The 18983-nt window shown below is 50.2% G+C and overlaps 9 protein-coding genes across 9 annotated transcripts; 4 read left to right on the plus strand and 5 right to left on the minus strand.

Annotated features, from left to right (window-relative positions):
• Positions 1 to 285: 285 nt before the first annotated feature.
• On the plus strand, positions 286 to 3332 carry MYCFIDRAFT_55832 (uncharacterized protein). Its single transcript, XM_007921996.1, has 5 exons — positions 286 to 428; positions 489 to 612; positions 672 to 860; positions 913 to 3040; positions 3092 to 3332. The coding sequence occupies exons 1-5, from the start codon at positions 419 to 421 to the stop codon at positions 3188 to 3190; spliced, it is 2550 nt and encodes an 849-aa protein (XP_007920187.1). The 5' UTR covers positions 286 to 418; the 3' UTR covers positions 3191 to 3332.
• Positions 3333 to 3548: 216 nt separating this feature from the next.
• Positions 3549 to 4358, minus strand: MYCFIDRAFT_63014 (uncharacterized protein; the record flags this gene model as incomplete). Its single annotated transcript, XM_007922076.1, has 1 exon — positions 3549 to 4358. The coding sequence occupies one exon, from the start codon at positions 4356 to 4358 to the stop codon at positions 3549 to 3551; it is 810 nt and encodes a 269-aa protein (XP_007920267.1).
• A 264-nt stretch (positions 4359 to 4622) lies between these two features.
• On the minus strand, positions 4623 to 5427 carry MYCFIDRAFT_55836 (uncharacterized protein). The gene is made up of 2 exons (XM_007921997.1): positions 5173 to 5427; positions 4623 to 5121 (listed from the first exon to the last, which is right to left on the minus strand). Exons 1-2 carry the CDS (start codon positions 5354 to 5356, stop codon positions 4751 to 4753), a joined length of 555 nt encoding a protein of 184 aa, XP_007920188.1. The 5' UTR covers positions 5357 to 5427; the 3' UTR covers positions 4623 to 4750.
• Positions 5428 to 5519: 92 nt separating this feature from the next.
• MYCFIDRAFT_206349 (uncharacterized protein) lies at positions 5520 to 7291 on the plus strand (the record flags this gene model as incomplete). The annotated part of the gene is made up of 9 exons (XM_007923864.1): positions 5520 to 5760; positions 5790 to 5842; positions 5875 to 6066; positions 6109 to 6172; positions 6215 to 6309; positions 6351 to 6448; positions 6478 to 6521; positions 6561 to 6622; positions 6677 to 7291. The coding sequence occupies 9 exons, from the start codon at positions 5520 to 5522 to the stop codon at positions 6770 to 6772; spliced, it is 945 nt and encodes a 314-aa protein (XP_007922055.1). The 3' UTR covers positions 6773 to 7291.
• Positions 6608 to 9370, minus strand: MYCFIDRAFT_213660 (uncharacterized protein; the record flags this gene model as incomplete). Its single annotated transcript, XM_007923865.1, has 1 exon — positions 6608 to 9370. The coding sequence occupies one exon, from the start codon at positions 9368 to 9370 to the stop codon at positions 6842 to 6844; it is 2529 nt and encodes an 842-aa protein (XP_007922056.1). The 3' UTR covers positions 6608 to 6841.
• An 81-nt stretch (positions 9371 to 9451) lies between these two features.
• MYCFIDRAFT_170883 (uncharacterized protein) lies at positions 9452 to 10447 on the plus strand (the record flags this gene model as incomplete). Its single annotated transcript, XM_007923866.1, has 8 exons — positions 9452 to 9523; positions 9552 to 9721; positions 9801 to 9983; positions 10009 to 10131; positions 10164 to 10208; positions 10241 to 10254; positions 10293 to 10356; positions 10393 to 10447. The coding sequence occupies 8 exons, from the start codon at positions 9452 to 9454 to the stop codon at positions 10445 to 10447; spliced, it is 726 nt and encodes a 241-aa protein (XP_007922057.1).
• Positions 10448 to 10950: 503 nt separating this feature from the next.
• On the minus strand, positions 10951 to 11823 carry MYCFIDRAFT_210088 (uncharacterized protein; the record flags this gene model as incomplete). Its single annotated transcript, XM_007923867.1, has 1 exon — positions 10951 to 11823. The coding sequence occupies one exon, from the start codon at positions 11818 to 11820 to the stop codon at positions 10993 to 10995; it is 828 nt and encodes a 275-aa protein (XP_007922058.1). The 3' UTR covers positions 10951 to 10992.
• Positions 11824 to 11954: 131 nt separating this feature from the next.
• Positions 11955 to 14497, plus strand: MYCFIDRAFT_55838 (uncharacterized protein). Its single transcript, XM_007921998.1, has 4 exons — positions 11955 to 12654; positions 12709 to 13905; positions 13972 to 14016; positions 14088 to 14497. Exons 1-4 carry the CDS (start codon positions 12268 to 12270, stop codon positions 14247 to 14249), a joined length of 1791 nt encoding a protein of 596 aa, XP_007920189.1. The 5' UTR covers positions 11955 to 12267; the 3' UTR covers positions 14250 to 14497.
• Positions 14475 to 15456, minus strand: MYCFIDRAFT_55843 (uncharacterized protein). The gene is made up of 3 exons (XM_007921999.1): positions 15315 to 15456; positions 15169 to 15254; positions 14475 to 15101 (listed from the first exon to the last, which is right to left on the minus strand). Exons 1-3 carry the CDS (start codon positions 15331 to 15333, stop codon positions 14637 to 14639), a joined length of 570 nt encoding a protein of 189 aa, XP_007920190.1. The 5' UTR covers positions 15334 to 15456; the 3' UTR covers positions 14475 to 14636.
• Between the last annotated feature and the right edge of the window lie 3527 nt (positions 15457 to 18983).

Genomic DNA, 18983 nt, shown 5'->3' on the forward strand with positions numbered 1-18983 from the left:
TGATCGCAGAGCATCGCAGGACAGGAGCAAATCCTCCTGCTTGGTTCCTGGTCTCCGAACGCCTGAGTGAGTCGATCAACAATAATGAGTGATGAGCGCGGTGGTCGGCAAAGGTCCGGCGGACAAAGAGTCAAAGAGTCGAGAGCGGAGCGAAAGATGGAAAGGGAGAATTCGGTTTCGGATGCGGGCCGCACCTGCCAGGAGTGTTGGACAACTGGACCCGATCTCAATAGGGCCGTAGCTAGCCAAGAACAAGACCGACGTTTCCACCTTCCAGTCGTCACGCTACTACAACACCGCGCAGCACGAAGAGTCCGGAGAGGAGAACGAGAGCTTTTGTTCTGTATGATGAAGTAACGACAAGCATATTCATTGCGATCGATAATATCCTGGGGTCCTTGAGGCCATACCGCCCGTCATGTCTTCTCGTATGCAGACCCTCCTAAATTCACACCGCACCTGAAGCTGATATGACAACTGTCGCATAGTCAAGCAGTTCATTCGCAACGTGCGCGCAGCGAAGACGATAGCCGACGAGCGAGCCGTGGTGCAGAAGGAGAGCGCAGCGATAAGAGCGAGCTTCAGAGAAGAGAGCCATAATTCAGATTTACGGTATGCTTGTAGCCGAGGGAAGCACAGGAGCAGGAGGAATCATACTCACGCATTGCCAGGCGGAACAATGTCGCCAAGCTTCTATATCTCTTCACTCTCGGCGAGCGCACGCATTTCGGCCAGATCGAATGTCTCAAGCTCCTCGCATCACCGCGATTTGCCGACAAGCGTTTAGGCTACCTGGGAACTATGCTGCTGCTGGACGAAAACCAGGAGGTCTTGACGCTTGTCACAAATTCCTTGAAGAAGTAGGCCTCTCTTGCCCAGGCAAACATGCAGCATATCACTAATGCATCGCAGTGACCTCAATCACAGCAACCAATATATCGTTGGACTGGCACTGTGTACGCTGGGGAACATTGCTTCTATCGAGATGTCGCGTGATCTCTTTCCAGAAGTTGAGACGATTCTGTCCTCCTCCAACCCATATATTCGTAGAAAAGCCGCGTTGTGCGCAATGAGGATATGTCGGAAAGTCCCAGACTTGGCGGAACACTTTTTCGACAAGGCCAAGGTTCTGCTGAACGACAGAAACCACGGTGTTCTGCTCAGTGGCCTGACGTTGGTTGTCAGCCTTTGCGAGGCCGATGAAGAGGAAGGCGGAGAACAAGGCGTCGTAGAGATGTTCAGGCCACTGACGGGCAGCTTAGTCAAAGTTCTCAAGGCTCTTTCGCAATCTGGCTACGCTCCCGAGCATGATGTGACCGGAATCACCGATCCTTTCTTGCAGGTCAAGATTCTTCGTCTCTTGAGAGTGCTGGGCCGAGGAGAGCCTCAAACCAGCGAGCAGATCAACGACATCCTGGCTCAGGTCGCGACCAACACTGAGTCCTCAAAAAATGTTGGCAACTCAATCCTGTACGAAGCTGTACTGACAATTCTGGACATTGAAGCCGATTCTGGATTGAGGGTGCTCGGCGTGAACATCCTTGGCAAATTCTTGACGAACAAGGACAACAACATTCGATACGTGGCCCTCAACACGCTAATTAAGGTGGTGGCCATCGAGCCTAACGCTGTTCAAAGACATCGTAACACGATTTTGGATTGCTTGAGAGACCCCGATATTAGCATACGACGGAGAGCTCTCGACCTCAGCTTCACTCTTGTGAATGACTCCAACATTCGCGTGCTCATCAGAGAGCTGCTCGCATTTTTGGAGGTTGCAGATAACGAGTTCAAGCCAATCATGACGTCGCAGATTGGAATCGCGGCAGACAGATACGCGCCCAACAAGCGATGGCATGTGGATACCATGCTGAGAGTACTCAAGCTGGCCGGAAACTATGTCAAAGAACCCATATTGGCTTCTTTTGTTCGCTTGATCGCGACAACGCCGGAATTGCAAACTTACAGTGCTCAAAAACTGTACGCTGCACTCCAAGAAGACATTAGCCAAGAAGGCTTGAATCTCGCGGGTGCTTGGGTTATCGGCGAATATGGCGATGCCCTACTTCGTGGAGGGTCATACGAGGAGGAAGAGCTGGTGAGAGAGGTCAAGGAGAACGAGATCGTCGACCTCTTCTCGTCGATTCTCAACTCGACTTATTCCGGTCAAATCGTCACCGAATATATCATCACCGCCGCAATCAAGCTCACGACTAGATTACAGGACCCAGCACAGTCAGATCGACTTCGGAGGCTTTTGCTAAGCCGTCAAGCAGATCTTGACGTTGAAGTTCAGCAGCGTGCTGTTGAGTACGGCAATCTCTTCGGCTACGACGAAGTACGCCGTGGCGTATTAGAACGAATGCCTGCCCCTGAAATCCGAGAAGAGCAGCGCGTATTGGGAGAAGCGACTAAAAAGCGCCATAGCAAAGTGCCCGCCAAGAAGAAGCCAAGTCAAATCACCGAGCAGGATATGCTCCTTGATCTCATGGGAGGTGATTCTACCATGGCCACCACCGGTACCAGCGCTACAATCAACGGCACACAACACAACAGTGCGGACCTTCTCGCCGATATATTAGGCGGCGGCGATCAGGTCTCATCGCCCACACAACAGACTGCGCCAGGCGCGAATGGCCACGCAAAGCCTCAAAGCAACATGGACTCGATTATGGACCTATTTGGTGGGCCATCCTCTCAAGCTCAGCCTACATCCACCCGACCACAAATTGCGACTGCAGCATCGAGTGACATCCTCAGCGGCTTTGGCGCTACATCACCGCCGGGTCAGCAAGCTGCTGCACACACTGCTTACAACAGGAACGACCTCCTGATAACCTTCGGCGTCCAGCGCAATGCACAAGCCGTATCCGTTACCGCGAAATTCCGTAATAACAGCAATTTTCATAGCTTCAGTGCGCTGAATCTGCAAGCAGCCGTGCCCAAGACGCAAAAGCTTCAATTGCAAGCAATCAGTTCATCTGATCTGGAGGGCGGCCAAGAGGCAACACAGCAAATGCGCATCACCAGTGTGCAAGGAGTAAGTAGCGTTAACGATGCTGGCTGCGATCGATCTACTGACATCTCGCAGGCCCCTCCAGCGAAATTGCGATTACGCCTCAAGGTCACGTACGCGAAAGGTGGTGGTGCGCCTACAACGGAACAAGTGGACTGGTCGGAACCGACATAATGTGAGAGCGACGAGCTCTACCAATACGTGTGGCTTTCAAGGGCCTTCGTCGCAGTCCTACTTGAGTGTAGAATCCGAAGCTCCAGGATGATCTGAGCCCTCACAGAGTAGACGCTCCATCAGAATCAGTACCCCGACAATGCTCTCCGTCATCCATCCCTTTTCGTCGATTTGTGGAGTGAGTGTTCGTTGCAGCGTAGCATTGCATGCCTTCCGCGTGAGACCATGTCTGCCAATCAAGCTCAATGCCAGCTCAGCCTGTAGTCTCCTGCTATTTGAGATGTTGATATCGAACGCAACGTCAGCTGCGATGTCCTTGGGTCATGTCTGGCGCATGCACAAGCTCAAATGCCCTCCCTCATGATTTCGCACCCTTGCCAGCCCACTCCTTCGGCGCCTCCTTCACGATCTTTCCATCTTCAAGCAAAATCCCCTCGCCAGTTCTATCCTCAACCTTCCTGAAGAGCTCCAACGGGATCAATCCATTCTCGTTTCCTTCACTCAATATCACCCCATTATCACTCAACCACAATTTCATCGCCACCTCCATTGCCTTCTCAACATCCAGAAACATGAGCACAGTCGAAGAGTTTCTCATTCCCGAGATCACAGGTGCTTGCGCCTGCTGATCTGCATTAACGTCCTGCTCCACCACAGACTTAAACCCCGCGGGTAGTCCAGAGGCGAAATGCACATGATTTCTCCCCATGGGTTTCAAACCTCCCGAAGCAACAATCAGCATCCAAGCAGAATGCGTCGTCCCGTGAACCGCCATCTCAGGAACATTTCCTTCCTCGACAGAAATAGCTTTCAATAACCCCTCACTTTCGATTTTCAGACTATGTCCCTGATTCGCTCGAATCAACCAATCCCTAGGATCTGCTGATTGCACACTCTCCTCTGCGACTGGAATCATAGTGAAACGCTGTTTATCGTTTTCCTTGACGATTTCTTGCACTTCTTCGAAGGTGACTTTCAGGGATTTGAAATTTCGGGTTTGAAGCAAATCGTTGAGGTTCACGTAGCCGGAACTGTCGAGTTTTAGGCCTTCTTTTTCTGCGTTGTGTCGAAGGATCGAGGATATCTTTTTGGAGACTTGCACGTCGCGGGGCAGAGGACGGCCGCCTCGTCCTCGACCGCGACCTGATTTGGCGCCGCGATTTGACATTGTTCTGGAGCTGAGACGAAAGAACTTGTTGATTATGACTCTGCCGATCAGGTGCGTTCGGAGGTGTCGGTGTTGATGTCGGAGGTTCTGTTGTTGATGTTGAATTTTGGAAGCGAGGCTGTGGCTGCCGAATTTGTGAAGCATGTGCGGCTTGCGCATTGACCCTGCTGGAACGCATGTGAGCAGCGCTACTGACTGACTCACAACACTCGCACGGATTATCCTCCGCTTTCCATTGAGACACCGCACGATTTGAGCAGTTGTCATCGTAATAAGTTCTCATTCCTTTCAATCTAGTGGTATCACAGAAGAAGCTGCAAAGCTGTCCAAGATTCGCGCTCTCATCATCATCATATTCGTGGCATTCTAATCCTTCAGCAAAATGAAAAGATCTACTGCTTCTGAGCACCTTCGGCTTCTCCCTCTTTCTTGCCGCCGAGCATGCCACTGACATACCCACCAGCACTCTTGGCTCCCGAGGTGACATAGCTACCGACACCTTGAGCACCGCTGGAAGCGCTCTGGCCTGCAGCCTTTGCATTGTTGACAACTGGATCTGTCACGCTCGATGCTGCGCCGCCATAAGCTCCTGAGTCGTCCTTTCCTTTGCGCTCGGCGCGATTGACACCTTCTTTGCTGACCATGTCTCCAGCCGGTTGCAATAGACCACCTTGGCCAACTTGCCCAGCAACGAGGTTATTGACGCCATCTTGGAGATTGTCGACTTGGTCTACGCCTGTGACTTTCGTCTTACCAAGGGTATCTGGCCAAAATGTGAGCATTTGACTACCACGGCCTAATGGCAGAGACTCACCTTTGGTCGCGTAGCTGGCCTTGTTATCCTTTGTGAACCACTTCAGATAGAGATCCTCAATCCACGGCATCCAGTTCTCCTTCTGGTGCTGGTAGCCTTCCTTTATCCATTCTGTATATGTCTTGCCTTGCTTCTTCTCTTCTGGCAGCGCATCAAACGTCTGCTTCTTCTGCTCTTCACTCATTGCGTCCCAGTTATGCGTACCCGTTGCTTCCTGAGTTCCAGATTGTACAGCCGAACCTGCTTGTTGCGCTCCAGACTGAACAGCCGAACCAGCCTGCTGACCTGCGCTCTTAAGAGTGTCCATAGTGAGGAGAGAAGCTAGAATAAATGGTATATACTACCATATGTCAGTATCACATGCCAATATCAGAAGATCTCTCGTGAAACCACACTCACGATTTCTGTTATCTGCAAAGATAGCTTTCTTACCTGTGCGAGGCACGAGACGTGCCAACTACTTATCCATTTCTACACCTGACACGTATTGTGACGCCAATTCTATGCCGCGCACTCAACCATTCGTTCCACTTCGTGCCCCATCTTCGGATGAATACGTCACATCTGTAGCTCTTGCAAAAGTTGGTCGTCAGCCAAACCCGGACAACCTGGCAGAGGATCTTCGCGCTGCCCGGTTTTGTTTTCACGTGTGGAGATGAATTCTGTGGCGGTGCTGTCGCGCACTCGATCTCTCTCCGATAGTTGTCAAAGCTTGGAGCTGTCTTCTCTGGTGTGCGGATTCTGTTGCTGCTCATTGCTTGGAGAGTTGAAGGACGAGAGCCGAGTCCTCCGCAGATTCTCGCTTCCATTGAAGACAGCCATCCCATGCCCACAACATCTGCACCGAATAATGCAGAACGACTTGGAGCGCAGCCTACCCTGCTCGACCTGCAGGTGAAGACTCTCGGTATCACCTAGCATAGATCTCGGTGTCAGCCTATTCCTGATAAGAGTTCGATCGAGATATCAGACACAGGGACTCCTGGTACTTACAGAGTCAGTGGCTAAAGGGTGATCTCCCAGTCCCCACGCACTTCCTGAGCTGCTTCTAATGATCTAATCTCGAGCTCAGACATGACCTGGCCTTGCGCATGTAGACTGTCGGCCGTTCACTTGTACTCCTCTCCCGCTTGTATCGTGGAGCGGCCTTGCGCATTAGTGTCTGCACAGGCGAGAAGCCATTATTTCAACCGTCCATCGCTTCCAAGATCTCATGCATGGCACGAGACTCAAGAAACTACCCCATGAGCTTCGAACGGCTCCGAGAATGGAAGGAGTGCACCGCTAGAGATTCGGATAGGCCAGTGAGGTGAGAAGCCATTACTTCACAAGTCCGTCACTTCCCACATGTCACGCCTAGCACAAGCGTAAAGAATCTCCCTCACGAGCTCACAACAACTACAGAGACAGAAGGAACGATGCAATTGTGTCGTCTCATGCTCATTCATTCGTGGTAATACAATAATGATAATAATAATAGTAATACAGCCGTTTCTCGTGTGAGGTGGTCTTCACCTCACCTCTGGTATCAACTCCAAAAATCAAAAACTCCCAAAACTCCAAAACAAAATCCCGACAGCGCCGCGCTAATGATATTTAGGAGCGTTTCCGCTCAATGGTTCCCAAAAATCACTTCGTCAATTGACGGAAATGGCAGGGGCGGTGAACACTATTCCACCGCCACCTGCCGTCGATGCTGCTTTAAAGATGATCGGCGGGAAGGTATGTCCGCCGCGAATGCCTTGCTGTACGGTCGTCGCTGCTGCAGCTCTGGGGCGGTGACCTCCTCCTCGACCACAGGCGGAGTCTTCTCGAATAGCAGCTTTCTTCGAGAGCTAAGCGTTCCCACGCGACTGCCCTCAAAACTAGAATCGTTGCTTCTCTTGGCAGCTAGACACTCGCGAAGTGACGGACTACGACGCTGGGCGCCTGGAGATCTGTCCTCGCTGAGGAGGCGCGACTTTGCCCGGAGACTACCAAGATCGGTCATTGCTCTGGATGGGGCTCGGAAAGAGCGACTCTCCTCGGCGCTCGAATAGTCTGGATTCTGCCGGCTGCGCAATGTGTCTTGAGGGACAGCGCTTAGGCGGCGAGCTGGTAGTGTATTTGGGTGCGTTGGAGTGAAATCAGCTTCAGATGCTGAGTAGTCGTCGACATTGGTAGTGCGAGGACTGATGCTCTCAAAGTCTCCGCGTGGTGTATGCGGTGAGAGAGATGCGAAAAGGCTGCTTCTTCGTACTTCAAGTCGGCTCTGTGGCCGAGTAGCAGGTCTGGTGGTGACGGCGAGACTTGTGCTGCGCGTGTTTCTGAGAGAAGACAATGGTATGGCCCGTGCAGCTGGACCGGAGACAGCGGCTGGCGAAGAGACAACAGTAGATGGTTCTTGCTTGCTGTCGCACAAGGCAATGCACAAGTCGGTCAAATTGCGGCAGATATTGTCCGCTTTGCGTCGTACATGACGATCGTTGATAGAAACAGAAGTTGGATTTGAGCCTTGTGATCCGGCGGCGCCTGTGGCGGCTGCCAGTTGCATGGACTCATGAACAGTGGCTTCGAGTGTTCGGTAGACAGGTGAGCTTAACAAATTCTTGGCTCTCGCGAGCGCATCTTGTAGAAGTGGGTGCACGTTTGCAGCCGTTGAACCACCGATCGTGTTTTCTGATGGCGGGTTGGGAGTCTGCTGAAGAGTTTCGGAGTCTGCCTCTGGCTTACGCACATGTTTTGGTGAAGAGGCAATGGTCGTGGGTGCCGTTGTTGCTGTGCGTGGTCGTTCGTTTGATTCTCCCGACGCTGCAGCACTTGATGTGGGCGGAGTCTTGCCGCCTTCCAACTTCTTAATACGATTCTTCAGCTCGTCCAACTCATCCCATACAGTATCAGCTGTCTGCGACTCAACCGATGAGTCGGTCCTCTGCGGATCTGAGCTCGCTGGCGGGGAGGAGTCGTGCGATTCAAGGGTGTCATTGAAGACAAGATTGTTTTCGTCGCTCTGTCGGGACAGGGCGGTATCGAAAGATGTATTCCGTCTACGTCCAAACTGAGTGGAGGCTTGTGAAGCTGGCGACATGACGCGTTCGAGAATTCGCGACGGAGGCCGGTCTTGAAGCGCCGAGTAGCCACGCGCTCGTCCATATTGCGAGCGTGAAGCGATAGACGCGTTCTCTTCGAATTTTTCGGGAGCTGCACGCGCATTTGAGAGGCGGCGGGGCTCAGCATAGCGGGCAACGTCCATGGCTGCTCTCAGGTTTTCGAGACGTGAGGCTGGACGCGTGTAGATGTTTCCGCTCGTGCTCGGGCGGCTGTCGGTGGCCAGGTTGGCGGGCAGTGACATGCGCTTGTTGGTGTTTGAAGCCCGTGACATTGAGCGGCGAAGACCCTCGGTGATGGGCCTGTGCTGGCTGTGGTTGTCTTCTGCGCCGAGTTCCATGAACAGGTCGGTCTTATCGAAGTTGTTTGGGGGTGCGCGATACATTTTGGAAGACGCTGTTGGTGGTGTGCGACTCCTTGGTGCCTTGGTCAATGCTGCTATGCTCCGGTCCGGTCTTGTTGGCGACGCAGGACAGGATCTAGCTGATTTGCGCAGTTCCAGCAAGGGAGTCGAAGCGTTCGCGACGGGGGTCCTAGTCAACTCATAGTGGACAAGGTGGCCTGCCGGAAATTGGGTGGGATCGCGGAGCTGCAGATGTTTGGGCTTGCGCTTTGGTGCTTTCTCTCCTGCGGCAGTAGTGCTGGCAGTGTTTCGGGTGTTTGGAGCAGATTTGCCTTCCGGTGCTTCGATTTGGTGTATGCGTGTGTGTGTGGAGGGAGAGGAAGCCGGACGCGCCTGCTGCTGCGTGATATCAGCGCGCAGCTTCGGCGGGTCCCGCCCAGCCACGCCAAGGAAACGAGGAGGTATCGGAGGTACCGGGTGGATGTTGTATTCTTCTTCCTGCACACTGTTGTACCGCGACCTCACACTCTTTCTTCGCTTTCTGCACGACGCCGAAGGTGTTGCGGCGCCTTCAAGCTTGCCTTCCACCTCCACCACGGTCGGCGGTGATTTCGAAGCATTCCTGACGCTAGTCCTATCACTTGCATCCTCCAGCCCAAAGCCGTTGAATCCCATGTCGATCCCAGCGCCAGCCAGGTTCTGCGACGTGATCGCTTCCGCGTCGAAGAACACCTGTTCGTCGCCATCTTCCGTCGTCGTGGTCGACATTATTGGGTCTTAAAAAGGCGGCCTGTAGCGTGGAGGTGCGGAGTCGCGCAGTGGGTGCAAGCACGAGTTTTGCATATACCGATGATATACGAGATTCCTTTTAAAACCCATCGTCTCCACTCTGTCCCTGGCAATCAGACTTGTACCTTGCATGTGTCGGAGCCTGAAGCACAGAGTTAAGGTTAGGTTGCTAATCCTCACTACTCTCTACGCGGGAGATTGCTTGGGCAAGGATACTTTGCCCGAGCAGCGCAGCGCACCGAAGCGAGCTGCCTTGAATCGCTTGACCACACCTGTATCTCAGTTGCAGGCCATGTCTTCGCCTATTTGCATGGCTGATATTACACCAAAGTGTCGTTGCGGGTAGGCTGGACCAAGGTCGGACGACCCGAGACGCGGCAGGATAGCATTCCGGTGCATGTCAGAAAAGGGTTGCATCACCACCTACGCACCGCAGCATATGGTTGTATCACGTATCAGCCCGTAAGCGTGCCGACTCATTGCGCAACGAGAATCGACAAGATGTGCGTCCGCATATTCCTCCTTGGTCATTCCCATGCATCAAGCACATCGGCGTGAGCCAGCGCCCGATGTTGCCACCCGTCGTCACCATGTGCAATTCAGGGACTGCATGACAGAGTCACACGTGTTGAGAGGAGCCGTGTAGCACGCACAAGCCTCAAATGGGTGATCGCGTTCGATCCCCTCAAACGACAACCTGATGAGTCATCAAGGGAGCTCCACATGCACTCCAGATATGCGTCGCAGAGCCGTGATTCGCAACGGCCATGAGAAAGTCGGTATGGAGATGGAATGAACGATTGCACCAAGGCTTGCTGTTGGATAAAATCTGATTGTTCAATTCCCTAGGCCTTCGCTTTTGCGTGTTCAGAGAAGTATCGGCTCCGATAAGCAGGGCTAGTTACCTCTTACGATCGATGGTCCGAGGTCACCATCAGCATCACGGCACCATTAGGTGGCCTCACGTAAGAGGCAGTCTATTGACTTCTCAGGGCTTAAAGTTCAAGTGATGATATGCTCTCTGCGCAGCCCATACATATAGACGAATTCCCATGATCCCAACTTTAATGCCGAAACTCTAGATCGACGGCCAGTTTAACTACAACCGCTTAAAGACATTTTCCTCCTCCATCCAATCCTTGGGAATTGACGCCAGGATCACGCAGAGCAAGCGCGCGCAGCTTCACCCTCGAAACTCCAGGATAGCATGCAGGGCAACTTCAGCTTGCCCGGCAAGGGTGCTGTGTTGGGCTGAAAGTTGTGAAGAATAGGATCACGCTGACATTACCTTATGCTGCTGCTCCGGCTGTGACAGCTGAATCGGCAGTCAGGTGTGCAATTCGATTTGCACAAAAATTCGTACTCGCGGCACATGTCTTTCGATGTGATATCGAACTTTGATGAGGCTTGCTTGACACCCGATGGAGCAACTATGAGAATGTTGACATGCATCTTGCGATGGACACATTTGTTGGTAGTACCGTGCTATGACGATTGGCGAGATGATTTTCCAGCTAACGCGATGGGACATGGGATCTAGCATTGCCTGGCTCCTCCTTGGAGTTGGCTGAAGATCGGCAACTCGTTTATTACTGTTGTCCCTATCGTGGCTGCAAGGCATATGCCCTCACTGGGTACAAAGCCTTTGGGAAGCCTTTCTGGAGTTCAGTGCTGACAAGGTGCAGCCCAGCTTCGTGGAATAGTTGTCTGAACTTGGTGTCGGTTCTGGTTACACTACTGTCGACATCGTCATAAACATCTTCACCCAAGTGATGGTTGCTGAGATTCTCCTTCACCACAATCCAGCCTCCAGGATTGAGATATTGCGGAAGACTCTTGAGATATGCAACCAGCTGTAGGTCGGTGAGTTGTCCAACACACCATTGGTTCCAAACGACATCGTACTTCGTCTCCGGCTGCCATTGTTCGAGCCCGACGTTGTAGACCTTGCCCACACAAGGTTCGTTCTTGACTTGGTCAGTGAAAGCCTTGACGGGTTCGATGATGTCCACTATCCCAGCCACGTTGCGCAAAAAGCCTGTTGTGACCCTTCCTATTCCAGCTCCACAATCTGCAACTCTTTCCAATTTCCCCGTGCTTGGAGGAAACACTTTCGACTGCCTACGAAGCTTGGCGAGAAAGTTCGCAGAGCCTTGCAAGTCAACGCGGCTGACTTGAGGGAAGCCTCCTAGCACGCCGTCGACTGTAGCGGGTGTGCTCGACCAATATGCAATGGCAGCGGCATGGTTGATTTTCGAGTCCGGTAAAGCAGAGGGACTTATCATGGGTATTTCTTCTGCAAGCTCACTGCTGTTCTCGTGCTCTCCGTTTGTGCCATTGGCGCCGTTGGCTTCGATGTTGCCATTTCGTGCCTTCTTCGGTAAGCCCTCCTGGTCTGCAGATAGCTTGCGCTTCGGCGAGGATGACATTGCGGAAAACCGCGTGGGTGGTGTTACACTGAAGGCTTGCAGTGCAGGAAGCTTTCGATGGTCAAGGCGTTCGATCGTTCGATCTCAACTTCAACCTCCCATCATCAAAGCTCTTCCTCTTCCCTCGCCTTCCACACCGGACCAACGAAGTCGCCTTCACGAGAGCAACTGAGCCTTGCAATAGCATTTCGACACACATCTTGTCAGCTGATCTAAGCAAGATCATTATCGCCGTAGGAGAGGGGTCCGGCTATCGCAAGCCGTGCAGCTCATGCTCTTTGGCCGTGAACATGTCTCCTCAACATCATCCATGCGCCCTTCAAGTAAGCGGTTATCCGAATAGACGGTGTCGATATTGGACAGGCATGAAGTACGGTATAGCGCCTTGCTAAACATTCATCGATCAACCCGACGACGACTGCATTTCAAGATTTAGAAACAGCACCTATGGCGGGAATATATATGTCAGAGGACAAGTTCACGATGGAGGATATGATGGAAAAAGACCCTACGCTCGAAGTCAATGGCATACCAGACCAGGCCAATGGACCCAGACCTGATCCTCCACAGCGAAATGGAGAGCCTCGACCACCAGATTGGATACCACTGTACAGAAAGCCGATGCGGACGCCGACACGGAAATTGCGAATTGCTTGTATAGGAGCTGGCATCTCAGCGATGAATCTGGCTTACAAGATATATCATGAATGGCACGACGTAATTGGCGAATTCACTGAACTTGTTATATACGAAGCAAACGAAACATTGGGTGGAACGTGGCTTGTCAATACCTACCCAGGAGTGGCGTGCGATGTTCCTGCCCACATTTACACTGTAGGCCATGTGTTGGATTGATATACTTGACGAGTTGGCATTGACCGTATCCAGTTTCCGTTTGAACCGAATCCCAATTGGAGCGCATATTATGCCTCGGGTGGAGAAATCTTAGAGTACTTCAGGAAGACCGTGGACAAGTACGACCTCGCACGCGACGTCAAATGTGGCCATCGCGTTTCATATGCACAATTTCACGAGGACGAAGGCAAATGGCATCTGAAGGTGGAAACCAAGTCTGGCACAGTAGAAGATACTGCCGACGTTTTCGTCTCTGCTGTAGGCTTCTTGAGCAAATGGAGGTGGCCAGATATTCCTGGACTCGCAGACTTCAAAGGATCGAAAATGCACTCCGCCGACTGGGATCCGAGCTTTGACTACACCGGCAAGCGAATCGCAGTCATCGGCAATGGTTCCAGTGCCATACAGATCCTTCCTCAAATGGTAGAGAGAGCATCCCATCTCACAAACTTCATCCGAAACCCAACATACATAACTCCAGGCCTAGGATCCGGCATTATCGGAGGACAGACACAATACTACTACACCGAAGAAGAAAAACAAACATTTCGCGAAGATCCAGAAGCACTGAAAGCCTACCGCAAGAAAATCCAAGCCGGCTCCAATCGCGCCTTCGACATGTTCGTCAAGAATTCCGAAGCCCAAGAATCCGGCCGAAAAGCCACAGCAGAACAAATGAAGCAAAAACTTGGCGGCGACGAAGAATTAGCCCAGAAGCTCATACCAGACTACGAAGTCGGCTGTCGACGCAGTACGCCAGGACCAGGTTATCTCGAAGCCTTCAAACGCTCCAACGTCTCCCTAATCACAACCCCCATAAAATCCATCACTTCAACCGGAATCCTCACATCCGACGACACACACCATGACTTGGACGCCATAATCTTCGCAACAGGCTTCGACGTATCCCACAAACCCCCCTTCCCGCTCATCGGCCGCAACAAAAAATCCTTGGCAGACTACTGGGACCCCGAACCAATGTCATACCTAAGTCTTTGCGCCTCAGGATTTCCTTCATTTTTCACGTTCAGTGGACCGAATGCGCCCGTTGGACATGGAAGTCTGATGGCGGGCTTGGGTTGGTCGGCGGAGTATATCTGTAAATGGATACAGAAGATTGCGGAAGAGGATATCAAGTATGTGGATGTGAAGCAGGAGGTTTTGGAGGAGTTTAATACGTATAGTGATGAGATTATGCAGACCCTGGCTTGGAGTGGAGGGTGTCAGTCGGTATGTCTCATGCTCTCCTGCGAATATTGGAGCACTTTTTCTGATTCCGAAGCTGATGCTGAACAGTGGTATAAAAATCATCGAAAGAATGGGAAAGTTACTGCTGTTTGGGTAAGTGTTCTGACTTCTTTGCGCGGCACCCATGCCTACAATTCATTTGCTCACTTGTCTTCGCGTTGCAGGCCGGCTCAGCCATCTCTTACCACGACATGATCTCCAGTCTGAGGCCCGAAGATTTTAATATTGTGTATCGGTCCAGAAATCGATTCAGATTCATGGGAAATGGGAGGACGAAGAGGGAATATGACCCTGAGGCTGATTTGGCGTGGTACTTGAAGAAGTGATGCAGTAAACCAGGAACCGTTGGCCGCTCGAGATCGTGGTCGTGCTGCGAGTGGGGCAGGCAAGAGCTCGCAGGCGTAGAGTCGTAGACCTGATGGAGCCGAGTTCGTATACCTGCAATGTGTAGAAGGAATTGTACTCGCTCGATGATGCGATCGTGTCGTAAGAGGGCCACGCAAGAGCTCAAGGGTGTAAAACGAATACTGCGATGGAGTTGGACTCGCTTTCAAACGCACGCTGCATCAAATTCATAGAGTATCAAGCAGAAGAAGAGAGGTAAACGCCAAGTACCACATGCCATCCATCCGTCTCTAACGCATCGCTCCCGCAATATATCTCCGCTCCGAGACGGCGGCTCCGTAGACTCAATTGCTCCAAGCTGAGCTCATCTAAACATACTGCGACAACCACCGAATACCATCTCCATACCCTTGCCTCATAACAACGGAACACATGAAAATCTCGATCGGTCGAATGCCATCAAGCGGCACTTTGCCCTTGCCCGTAGTCTGATAAAGTCCTAGCTCATGCCTCAACTGATCCTCAGACACAGCATTTGGGTGATCAATCTTGTTTCCCAAGATCAGGAAAGGTGTCTTGGCCAGATCTTCCATGCTCAACAGAGCGTCCAATTCGGCTTTGGATTCGGCGAAACGTTCGGGGTCTTTGGCGTCGACGAGGAAGACGATGCCGGAGACTTCTGGGAAATAGTCCTTCCACAGTCGGCGTGCTTGCTGGTGACCGCCGAGGTCAAAGGTTGTGAAGCGGCAGGCGCCGATGGAGAGTTCTTCGGAGGTAGGGTGGAGGGTGGGCTGGAGGATGGCGACACGGTCGTTCTTGAGCATGTGCAGGAGCTGTGCGGTCGAGGTTAGTTGCTGCAGGTTATCAAGGGCGATGAGGCCTGGAGTTGCTCGTGCTTACTGTGGTCTTGCCAGCGTTGTCGAGGCCTAGGAAGAGCAGTTTGGCGTGCTTGTTAGCCAGACCTAAGCTGGCCAGCATGTCCCAGACTGGAGAGGTGTTTGTCAGCTATTGAGTATTCTTCAGAGATACAGGCATGAATGACATACACCAGTCGAGGATCCACATGTTGGCAGGACTGTGCGGGTGCTATGCGGTTGATTGCTTCCAATATTGATCGAGAGTTGAAAGCAGCGGTTTTCGCTGATCGAGTGGCGAGCGTGGCAGTGGCAGAGTGGTTGAAAGATGGATGATGGAGGGTGTTAGTGTCGGAAGCGGCCAGATGAGCTTGCCAAGGATCCGTGTCTACAAGCTGGCTCAGGGTAGGGAGGCCCATACATACCAGAGGCTCAATGCGGGGTTTCTCATACTTCTCACCGCTATTCCTACCTAATTCTTCGTGTTTGACCTTCTACGACTCGTACTATACTCGCTATCGACTCGTAGAATGCCTCTACGTATCGATTTATCGCTATAGAAGGCTTAGATAATATCTTAAGTCTACGGCGGCACTATACAAGAAGCAATCGTATAATACCTTATATAAGAGACCGGTTGTCAGATATCTCTTAATACACTTAAACGAAGGCTTAAAGAGTAGAATATTAATTATAGCTACTCTACTTACTATTACCGAGTTAACGATATTAAGGTACTAAAGATCCGGGTCGTATATACCTTCTACGTTCTACGGTTAACTAATAAAGAGGCGGTTCGAGTACTATAGGCGGATAGGTTTAAGATTAGCTAGCGGAGGTATTAACGGATACGTTAAGAGCTTAGATTAAAGAAGGCATTATTAATAGACAAATAGATAGAAGCGGAAGAATAGATAGTAGAGGTCTTATAGGAAGAGCTCGAGAAGTCTATAGTAGAGTCCTTTAGCCGACGGCACCTATATACCTATATTAGGTCTAAATACAACATTATTAGTAGAGATCGGCTATATCGTATAGCTTCCTTGCTAAATCCTAAAGGGTTGCGAGTCCGCTACGAGCGGGCGCGAGAGTACTATAGAGCGATTATTATACCCGGCCCTAGTTATATAATATTAATAGATGCTTACTATAAATTCGAGCATTAGGGGATATAGATCTACGCAGCGATTGATATTTACTCGCGTTATATTGTCTAGATCTATATAGGCATTACTAGCCGGATAGCTATCTCTATACTAGCTTAATACCTTACAACGATCCGGAATAGTAGTATAATACTATAGATTATTCGATTAGACCGTAGGGCAGAGACGATTCTAGCCGCGGATACTTACTATAAGACTCGCCTTACGACTCGTAGTAACCCGGAACAACCGCTAGTATAAGAAGGGTTATGTTAGTAGGTAGATAGGGTAGTAGTAGGTATAAGTAGTATTCGATAAGGAGCTAGGAGGAGAGGGAGGAAGGTAGGAGAGTTAGCCTAACGCCAAGCGCCAAGCCCTGCCTAAGGCACTAAGACCCTAGCTTCACTCGGCCTAGTTATATGCTAATCACGTATAGCCTCTTTAGCCCTAACACACGCTTCCCTTCTAAAGGCCGCGCCCTCGTAGCCGGTCTTTGTCCTAGTCTTAACCTCTATTGCTGCTAACTTAGTAGGTCTAATAAGCTGCTTAGCCCGCGCTAAATTAAACACTTAACTACCTAATTATATAACTATATCAAACCTTACCTCTAACAATACAATGTATAACTCTAACTGCGCTATCTCTATATATAATAAACTATAAAGTGATATATATCTATAAGAATTGAAGGCCTTCGACTAATTACAATACGAGCGCGTCTTCCCTACTATAATAGGTAGACGTACGAGGTATTATAGCACTGCCTCCGTTCTAAGTAATGTCGTATCGAGTTCTTTGCGTCTACTCTTAAAAGATCTAGTAATGTCCGCTTCCGAGGGTTTGTCCGTTTCCGAGGGTTATTGTTCTTATTGTTCGTAGTTTCGCTAGCCCCAATTAGCTAGGTTTAGCAGCCTTTAAGTGTTAATCTTATCTTATCTTTTCAAAAAACACAGCTCGTCTAGTTTCTATAGGTAAAGGCTATTATAAGTATAGTAGTGGAGGTTCGCCTCGCTTAAAGGGTTAGATAGATCGAGGAGTAACCTATTGTCCGCAAGATCGACCCCGGCTAGCTTAGCTCTATAGTTTTGCCCTTAGTTAGTTAGTCTATTAGTCTACTCAATCTTTTAAGCGGCTTAAAGTTTTAACTCGGCCTCAAAGTTTTGATTAAACCTTTGATAGGCTTAAAGCTTTAATCAAAGTTTTAATTAAAGGTGCCTTAGGCTCGTAGTATAGGTAAGGTTGTGTCTATAGGCGCAGCGACAATAGCAAGTAATATTGACAATAGCGGCGCTAGTCGTCTTAGCGCTAACTTTACCTCGCTTCTAATCTCCTCCTTCTACTAATAATACACTCCGCAACACCGTTACTAACATAGCCGCGCCGGCCGTCGGCGTACTGCTAGCTCGTAGCGCGGCACTATCACCTTTATTACCGTTATTCGCACGCGCGCGCGCGTCGCCCTTATCGAACGCTTAGGTCTCGAGGCCTCGATAGAATAAAGAATAAGAGGGGGACCTATAGGGCGCATTAGGGAAGAGGTAGAATCCTTAAAAGAGTAGGCGATTAGTTGACAGCTATAGCGCGTTTGTTAACGCTTAGTACGCGTCCACTATAGTAGTATAGTCTTATTGTCCTAGTTTGTCGGCCTCTAATTAGTTAGCTAATAGCACCCCGGGGGTGCTATTAATCCTAAGCCTTAGTAACATTACGAGCTTTTAGCCTTCTTCTTGTTCTTTACACTAGTCCAATACTCGTCTAATAGCTTAGTTATATCTTTAAAAGAGGCTTCAGCTTCCTACGAGTCCTATTTAGGCGAATAGCCTTGCTATCTTAACAGGTACTCCTTCTTGCCTTTCCTAGTCCGGTACTATAAGATACGTTCTATAGACTATAGTTCTTTACTATTAGCTAAGACTTCTTCTAACTTAGCAGGTGCTTCGTCGCCTTCGCGTTAATAGTATAGCTTAAGGAGGGATATATAGAAGGTATTATAGATAGTGTAATAGGGTAGAAGCTATAACTAGTAGGCCTATATGCCCTTCGGTTCTCGGATGCGGAATGGGCTAATGTATCTTAGTGCGAGCTTAGGCCTTGTTTTACTATCGGGTAATAGGTGTTTGCGGATGCGGAGGTTCTTTATACTAAGCATAACTATGTCGCCTTGCTTGAAGGTCATTAGAAGGTAGTGTTTGTTATAGTAGGTCTTTTAGTACTCTTAAGCCTTTGTCAACTTCTCGGCTATCTTAGTATAGATTTCTCGTATCTTCTAAACCCTCTTAATAGCCGCTAGTGTTTCAGGTTGACCTTAACCCGCTTCCCTTTCCTTACGCTCGGCCTCGAGCGATAAGGGATCTTGTAGTATAGTAGCGTTTTAGCCTATTATAGCGAAATAAGGTAACACCTTAGTAGATAAGTAGACACTATTATTGTATACGAATTCGGCTAGTTGTAGGAGGTTAACCTAATCGTTAGGGTTGTTATTAATATAGCTACGCAGGTACTACTATAGCGTAGCATTCTGCCTCTCGGTCTAGCTATCTGTTTGTAGATAGAATGCTATAGATAGGCGATGCTTAAGTCTCAGCTATAGGCATATCTCACTCTAATAGTAAGATATGAATATCGGGCCTCGGTTAGAGACTATCCCCTTAGGGGTTCCCTAATAGCTATAGAAGATGTTATTCTATAGTAACTTAGCTAGGTTAATAGCAGTCTA

Source organism: Pseudocercospora fijiensis (genome assembly GCF_000340215.1).
Source record: "Pseudocercospora fijiensis CIRAD86 unplaced genomic scaffold MYCFIscaffold_1, whole genome shotgun sequence".
In the NCBI taxonomy this organism is placed as follows: Eukaryota; Fungi; Ascomycota; class Dothideomycetes; order Mycosphaerellales; family Mycosphaerellaceae; genus Pseudocercospora; species Pseudocercospora fijiensis.